Source organism: Rissa tridactyla, chromosome 26 (assembly GCF_028500815.1).
Source record: "Rissa tridactyla isolate bRisTri1 chromosome 26, bRisTri1.patW.cur.20221130, whole genome shotgun sequence".
Classification (NCBI taxonomy): domain Eukaryota; kingdom Metazoa; phylum Chordata; class Aves; order Charadriiformes; family Laridae; genus Rissa; species Rissa tridactyla.
This window is the reverse complement of record NC_071491.1, coordinates 645,956-654,191: the sequence shown is the minus strand read 5'-3', so window position 1 is coordinate 654,191 and position 8,236 is coordinate 645,956. Positions and strand designations below refer to the sequence as shown.

General features: G+C 50.0%; 1 protein-coding gene across 1 annotated transcript; it reads right to left on the bottom strand.

Annotated features, from left to right (window-relative positions):
* Positions 1-494: 494 nt before the first annotated feature.
* On the bottom strand, positions 495-8,236 carry LOC128901578 (olfactory receptor 14J1-like; the record flags this gene model as incomplete). The annotated part of the gene is made up of 2 exons (XM_054183660.1): positions 7,332-8,236; positions 495-504 (listed from the first exon to the last, which is right to left on the bottom strand). Coding segments are annotated over exons 1-2 (915 nt in total), but the record flags the coding sequence as incomplete, so codon positions are not given.

Sequence of the window (8,236 nt, the reverse complement as noted above, 5' to 3'; positions counted from 1 at the left end):
GATTGTCCATCAGCAGGCTCACAACTGGGGTCTGTGTGTGTGAAGTCATTTCCTTCTGCATACCTTTTTAGGGCAGGATGAGGCTTGTGGCTGTGTTAGGTGCCTCGGAGGTCTCTTCTTCTTGGAAAGTTTCTGGACCCTTCCATAGGTGGTGGGATGTCCACACTAATGGTCCCAAGGCTTCTGCCAGCTTTTACTTTCTCAGCAGTGAAATGTCTCAGCATTTCTCTTCCCTGGCTTGAGGTTTCTGGGCTCACTGGTAAGGCATCCGACAGAGCCAAGATGCCTGGTCATGAATAGTGAAATATTTATTAATATATAACAGTGATTTAACAAAGTTAGCAGTGAATGCGACAGTGTTTTACGAGATTCGATGACAAGGTACACCTGATTATTTACTGCATAGAGGCCGGGGTCAGACAAGCTCTCAGGGAGACCCTCCCGTTGAGTCCCGAGGTTCAGAAAGGACCCCCTGGCTTTCTAAACTCCTTCTCAGAGAGGAGTCTGGCTGCGGCTGGATCCAATCCTAGTCCCAGACTTGGTTAACGGTTTATGTCTGAAGGATTATATATGCGCAATCAATCCTTTACATCACTTAGCTAAGATTTCAAAGTTTAGCATGCTATTAGTCACTTACCGAGAATCCGTTGCGGCAAGGAATCTCTCAGCCTCGAGGAGAAGAACCTTAAACGAGCGTCCCCGCTCAAGGGGAGGTCCTGTCATGCAGCCGCTGCCATGCAGGAGAGCTCCAAGGGCTCTTGCTCTGTCCACTGTTTATAGAGTAAGAGAATTGACCTATCATCATATTTGCATGGGAACAAAATATCTAGGCCCCCACTCCAGACAGTGTTTTGACTGTTACCAGCCGTCCCCCAAAGTCCAGGTGCAACTCATCACAACTCCCACTGATGGTTATGGCTTGAGCAGGAGCCAGAGGGGCAGGGAAGGGGGAGAGCACAGCACCACAAGATGTGGCATGCAGGGGTGTGGTTTAGTGGTGGACCTGGCAGTGTTAGGTTTACAGTTGGACTCAATGATGTTAAAGATCCTTTCCAACATAATTGATTCTATGAGTCTGTGATTCTTTTGAGCCTCAGGACTCTGTTTCATCCTCGCCCCTTCTTTGAGAGGCCAGGAGGTGTCACAGAATTTTCCTACATGTGGCATTGCTCCCCCTCACATCCCTCTGTCCCAGGAAGAGCCCTGGGCCACAAGTGAGGGACAGGATCTGCCTTGCCAGGGCCTGGGGCTGAGGGCTTGGCCTTTCTGCTGCATCAAACAAACCAAGGGTTTCTTCAGCTTTACAGCCACCTGCACTCTGCCTTTGCCCACCTGCAATCACAGCCTCCAGCTATCTGCTCTAACGAGTCCCTGGGGAGGCTTTGTCAGGAATGGCCCTCAGTGGGGCTCATTAATGCTTCCAGGTACTTGGGGTTTGGCTTCTGATTTCTTGAGCACTCTGTTCAACCTTCTCTCAGGATCTGAGGCTCATGGACTCAGCAGCAAATACACCATGGGGCTCATTAAAAGACAGAAAGCCTTAACAAGGTATTTCTCCTTTTGTAATTTTCTTCAAGTCTTCAAGGCTTGTACAGCTAATTAGAGAGGTTTCATAGCGTAATTAAGTAGGAAGATTTCAAAGATGCATCTTTTATGTTGAAGGATATATTTTATTACTTTTCACTTTAAAAAAGAGGTGATAGAAGCATTCTCTGATTGATACTGATGCAGAGTGTTTCCTCAGGAAGCCTGGGCAGAAAGGAAAAGCAGTCCCTTGATGTCCATCACTGCATGGACAGCCTTGCTCCTCACCTCCCCAACCTCCCCATTTCTGACATTGGCCACCTGGGACTTACATCACTGCTCCTTGTACCAGACTTCTCCACTGATCTCTGCAGCTGGATGTTACAGCTCCATTGCACCATCTCCCACCTGAGCTCCTTAGAGACATGGCTGCACTCAGGCACAGGAGAGTTTTTCCCATTCTTCAGAGAAGTAAAGCACAATCAGTTTTCATAAATAATAAATCGTATTCTGTAATCACACGCTAAGTACAAGCTACCACTAATGAGGTTGCTTTTCTACAAGGGATAATCTTAGGAGAAATATTTTAGGTAGTTAGATAAAAAAAAATAGATATAAACATAATTAAAGATCTGGATAAGGAGACAATTAGACTTTTGAAAGATAGTCAAGCTGTTCAGTCTCTGAAGGTGAAAGCAGCAGCATAGGTGAGAGGTATCTGAATGAACAAAGAGTAAATGGAGAAGAAAACTGAAGAATTATGGAAAGGGCCTTTGCCTAGACAGTCTGGATCTGAAAAGGTGACTTTAGAAATGGTCACTGTATCAGAACAAGTATATGAACAATCAGAGAAACTGACTGCACTATATAAGAGGGAGAATAGTTGTAATGGCGTCACAGGGAAGATCAATATTTCTTCGGAATATCCTTTCTGAGAGGTCATGGGATTGGCAGAGGTCTCTTGTGAGAGAGGACAAGCAAGTGGTGCACCCGTCTTTGGAAGAATCCAAAAGTGCAACCCAGGGAACCCCAGGCTGCACAGGCTCACATCGGTGAGGAGAGGGCCATCAGTTCGAGTCCTTTTGGGTGACATTTGTGGGCACCAACAACAGAACATGTCCAAAACCCATCAGCATGGACTTACCAACTTACCAGACTTAACTGCCTTTGTGCATGAGGGCAACTCTCGCCACATTTGTCAATAGCAATAAATTGGGAGGATTGTTTGTTTACCAGTTAATTTACCAATTCTCATCACAGGCAAAACAGGCCCAACCTGGGAAAATTCATTAAATTTATTTCCAATTGATTGTAACAGAATAGGACAGTGAGAAAGAAAACACAACTAAAAACACCTTCCCCCCTCCCTCCCTTCTTCCCAGGCTCAACTTCATTCCTAACTCTTCGTTTCTGAGCTTCCCCAAATGTGGCTCCTTCCCACTGACTGCAGTTCTCCACAAACTGCTCCAGCGTGGATCCTTTCCACGGGGTACAGTCCTTCACAGAATCACAGAATCACAGAATCTTAGTGGTTGGAAGGGACCTCTGAGATCATCGAGTCCAACCACAAAAAAAAAAAAAAAAAAAAAAAAACCAAAAAAAAACCCAATAACACCCACCTACTAAACTCCACACCCACAAAACCTGACCAAGTGATATGGAGAAAGCAAGCAGAAAGGCCCTAGGCCTCTGTGAATTAGCTGGGGTCTGGCACTTGGAGGGCCGTTCAGTGAATGTCAGTTATTTCATGGTACACCAGGTAAAGAATCAAGCTGGGAAGTCAGCCTGCAAGACCAAACCAACAAGGTCCATGGACAGGCAAGGCTGTGTCTGGAGACCTTTACACCTACAGCATAGATCAAGCTGGGGCTGAACCTCAGGCCTGGACTTAAAGGGACTCCTGGGCTGATGGACAGAGATGTGGGTGGAGGCCACATGTGAAGCTGGTCAGGGCCATGAAGGCCTGTGGATGTTTTCAGGGCCCTGTCACTGTTTCCATGGGAGCCCACCTGCCAGTGCCCTCAGTGGGCCTCCTTCCCTACTGTCCAGGGTCTGTGCTCTGCTGCTCTCCTTCCCTGTTTCCCTGGAGATCTGGGAGACCACAATTTTATGGTCACTACAGCCAAGGCTGAGACTGGTCTTCACATCTCTGACCAGCTCTTCCCCCTTTGGGAGTACCAGCTCCACTTGTGCCTCAGACTTTGTGGCCCATTTGGCAGCTGTGCTAAGAACCATCAGCATGGGCTTACCACGGGTAAATCAAAGAAAAAGAAAGCCTACAGAAGGTGGAAGCAAGGACAGGTAGCCTGGGAGGAATACAGAGAAAGTGTCTAAGCAGCCATGGATCATGTTAGGAAAGCTAAAGCCCAGATAAAGTCAAATCTGGCCAGAGGCATCAAGGGCAACAAGAAAGCTGATTTTCAAAAAGGGAAAAAAGGAAGATCCAGCCAACTACAGGCCAGTCAGTCTCACCTCTGTGCCTGGCAAATCACGGAGCAGATCATCTTGGAAACTATGCTAAGGCACCTGCAAAATAAGGAGGTCATTAGTTACAGCCAACATGGCTTCACCAAGAACAAATTGTGTCTGGCAAATTTGATGGCCTTCAATGACCGGGTTATAGCATTGGTGGATAAGGGAAGAGCAACTAACATCATCTGCCTGGACTTGTGCAAAACATTTGACATTGTCCCGCACGACATCCTGGTCTCTAAATTGGAAAAACATGGATTTGACCAATGAACCACTTGTTGGACAAAAATCTGGCTAGATGGTTGCACTCAAAGGGTTGCAGTCAATGGCTCGATGTCCAAGTGGTGAGCAGTGACCAGTGGTGTTCCTCAGGGGTTAGTACTGTAACCAGTGCTATTTAACATCTTTGTTGGCGACATGAACATTGGGATTGAGTGCACCCTCAGCAAGGTCGCCGATGACACCAAGCTGTGTGGAGCAGATGACAAGCTGGAGGGAAGGGATGCCATCCAGGGGGACCTTGACAGGCTTGAGAGATGGACCTGTGTAAACCTCATGAGGTTCAACCAGGCCAAGTGCAAGGTCCTGCACACGGGTCGGGACAATCCCAAGCACAAATACAGGTCGTGTGGAGAATGGCTTGAGAGCAGCCCTGAGGAGAAAGACTTGGGGGTGCTGGTGGATGAGAAGCTCAACATGAGCCAGTGATGTGCACTCGCAGCCCTGAGAGCCGTCCACATCCTGGGCTGCATCAAAAGCGTGGCCAGCAGGGGGAGGGGGGGGATTCTGCCCCTCTGCTGTGCTCTGGTGAGACCTCACCTGAAGTACTGCGTCCAGCTCTGGAGTCCTCAACATAGGAAGGACATGGACCTGTTGGAATTGGGGTTGTTCAGCCTGGAGAAGAGAAGGCTATGTGGAGACCTTATAGCAGCCTTCCAGTATCTGAAGTGGGCCTACACGAAAGCTGGAGAGGGACTTTTTACAAGGGCATGAATTGATAGGAGGAGGGGTAATGGTTTCAAACTGGAAGAGGGTAGATTTAGATTAGATATCAGGAAGAAACTTTTCACTCTGAGGGTGGTGAGACCCTGGCCCAGTTGCCCAGAGAAGCTGTGGCTGCCCCATCCCTGGAGGGGTTCAAGGCCAGGCTGGACAGGGCTTGGAGCAGCCTGGTCTGGTGGGAGGTGTCCCTGCCCAGGGCAGGGGTGTGTGAACTAGATGATCTTTAAGGTCCCTTCCAACTAAAACCATTCTATGATTTTATGAAATCATGCCTTGCCAATCTAATTGCCTTCATGATGACATAACTGCACTTTTGCGTGAGGGGAACTCTCACCATGTTTTTAATTTACCAGTTGCTGTCATGTGCAAAACAGACCCAACTTGGGGAAATTAATTAAAAATGACGGTGAGAAATAAAACACAATTAAAACCACCTTCCCCCCTCCCTCCCTTCTTCCCAGGCTCAACTTCATTCCTAACTCTTCTGCCTTTGCCCCAAGTGGCACAGGGGGGTTGTGGAATGGGAGCTGCAGTCAGTTCATAACACTTCGTTTCTGAGCTTCCCCAAATGTGGCTCCTTCCCACTGACTGCAGTTCTCCACAAACTGCTCCAGCGTGGATCCTTTCCATGGGGTACAGTCCTTCAGGCACGGACTGCTCCAGTGTGGGTCCCCCACAAGCCGCACGTCCTACCAGAAAACCTGGAGAGGCATGCTGGAGTGGATGTCAGGTGGACACAAAGTGATGAATGGGGTTCCCACAACTAGAGTAGAAGCTGCAGTCCCTGAGGCCAGAGAGAAACAGGCCTTGGCTGCGCAGCCCTGGCAGGAGAGGGGTTTGCTGTCCCAGGTTTCTCTGAAGCTCGGTGGGACCCGTGACAGAGGTGGAGCTCATATCCAAGAAGGCCAAGGTGCTGCTGAGAAAGTCCCTGGGGGAGGACAGCTTGTGATCTAGCCACACAGTGGACATCGTCCTGGGCGCTGACTGGCTAGATAGTGGCTCTGCAGAGAAGGACCCTGGGGTCCTGGAGGACAAGCAGCTGAGCATGAGCCAGCAATGCACCCCCGTGGCAAAGGCCAACAGCCTCCTGGGCTGTTTAGGAAAAGCATTGCTGGCAGATGGAGGGAGGTGACCCTTCCCCTCTACTCGGCTCTGGTGAGGCCACACCTGGAGTGCCCACGCCCTGCACAACTTAGCTCTACACTGATGTTTTCCTCTCCCAGGCTTTTACCAGCCCATCCCAGCTGTTCCTTGTCTCTCCCCAGACCCCTTGCCCCCTCCTCTGCCCAGCCAAGCACAGCTGCCCGGTCTGGGCTGGTCCCATGGCAGTGCCCACCACAGTTGCTGCAGAACTCTTGGCGCTCATCCCCAACCCCAGCTCCTCTGAAGGGCACAGCAGCTCCTGTGGGGCAGAAAAAGAGCTCAGCCTCCCCATCAGCCCCAGGCCAGTGCTGGCCCCAAGGGAACAATTTAAACAGGCTAGTCACTCTCTGCCCCTCCTGCTATCCTATTTAGGTGAACCCACAACCCTGACTGAATTTGCCCCCTCCTCTGCTCCCATCAGCCCCACTCCCCAGGACAGCACGACACTCCTGGCCCTGGGGGTCCTCAGGCAGCTCCCACACCTCTCCCTTTCCCATGCCTACTGGGTCCCCGCTGACTTTCAGGGGACTGCAGAGTTCTTGTTTGTGCATACCTCAATTTAGTGTTTTGCTTGTGGGCGACTTCACCTCTGTGGGTGTTTCACCTTCTGTGTCTTCATTCATCCACAGCTCAGGGCACGTGGCGAGTCCCCATCCTCTCCTCACACATCCAAATTCATTTCCATAGAATCTGCTGTATGCTGTAAGTCCTGACACATATGAAGCAGTCTGAGGAGTTAATCAGGAGCTCATGCACCATCTCCACTACCAGTGGACACAAGAAGAGAGCCTTTAAAACCAGAACATTTGGTCCAACGGAACCCAATAGTACAGTGAGCTTAACCCCAAACACAGGGAGAACACAGGGAGAAGAGACTCTTTGAAAGACCAGTTCCTTGGACATTTTATTGGCAGCACCTTTGGAGGAAGCACCTAGCCTCCAGGCACTGCACCTGGGAGATGCCTTTTTACTGAAGAGCTGCTATTAGACAGGTCACCTTTGACACAGTGTTGTGCAAGGGTCAGAAACAACTGGATCAAACCTCAAGACAAGTAGTACAAACCCAGAAAATTATATATAAGCAGGATTATTGCAAGAGAAAAAAGCAAGCTTATTGCCTAACATAAAGTCTAGGAAACTTGCGGAGAAGGGAGACAGGTTATTATTGGAGAAAGAACTTCCATTGAGGCAGTTTCCTTAGGGCATCCTTGAGCTCCTGGTTCCTCATGCTGTAGATGAGGGGGTTCACTGCTGGAGGAACCACCGAGTACAGAACTGCCACCACCAGATTTAGAACTGTGGAGGAGATGGAGGGGGGCTTCAGGTAGGCAAAAATGCCTGTGCTGACAAACAGGGAGAGCACAGCCAGGTGAGGGAGGCACGTGGAAAAGGCTTTGTGCCGTCCCTCCTCAGAGGGAATCCTAAGCACGACCCTGAAGATCTGCACATAGGACAGCACAATGAAAACAAAACAACCAAAGCCTAAACAGACACCACCCACAAGAAGCCCAGCTTCCCTGAAGTAGTAGTCTGAACAGGAGAGCTTGAGGATCTGGGGGATTTCACAGAAGAACTGGCCCACAGCATTGCCCTGGCACAGGGGTAGGGAAAATGTACTGGCTGTGTGCAGGAGAGCAGTGAGAAACCCACTGCCCCAGGCAGCTGCTGCCATGTGGACACAAGCTCTGCTGCCCAGGAGGGTCCCATAGTGCAGGGGTTTGCAGATGGCAACGTAGCGGTCGTAGGACATGACAGTGAGAAGATAAACCTCTGTTGCAGCACAGAAAAATAAGAAAAAGACCTGTGCAACACATCCTGCATAGGAGATGGCCCTTGTGTCCCAGAAGGAATTGGCCATGGCTTTGGGGACAGTGGTGGAGATGGAGCCCAGGTCAAGGAGGGCGAGGTTGAGGAGGAAGAAGTACATGGGGGTGTGGAGGCGGTGGTCACAGGCGATGGTGGTGATGATGAGGCTGTTGGCCAGGAGGGCAGCCAGGTAGGTGCCCAGGAAGAGCCCGAAGTGCAAGAGCTGCAGCTCCCGTGTGTCTGCGAATGGCAGGAGGAGGAACTGGGTGATGGAGCTGCCATTGGACAT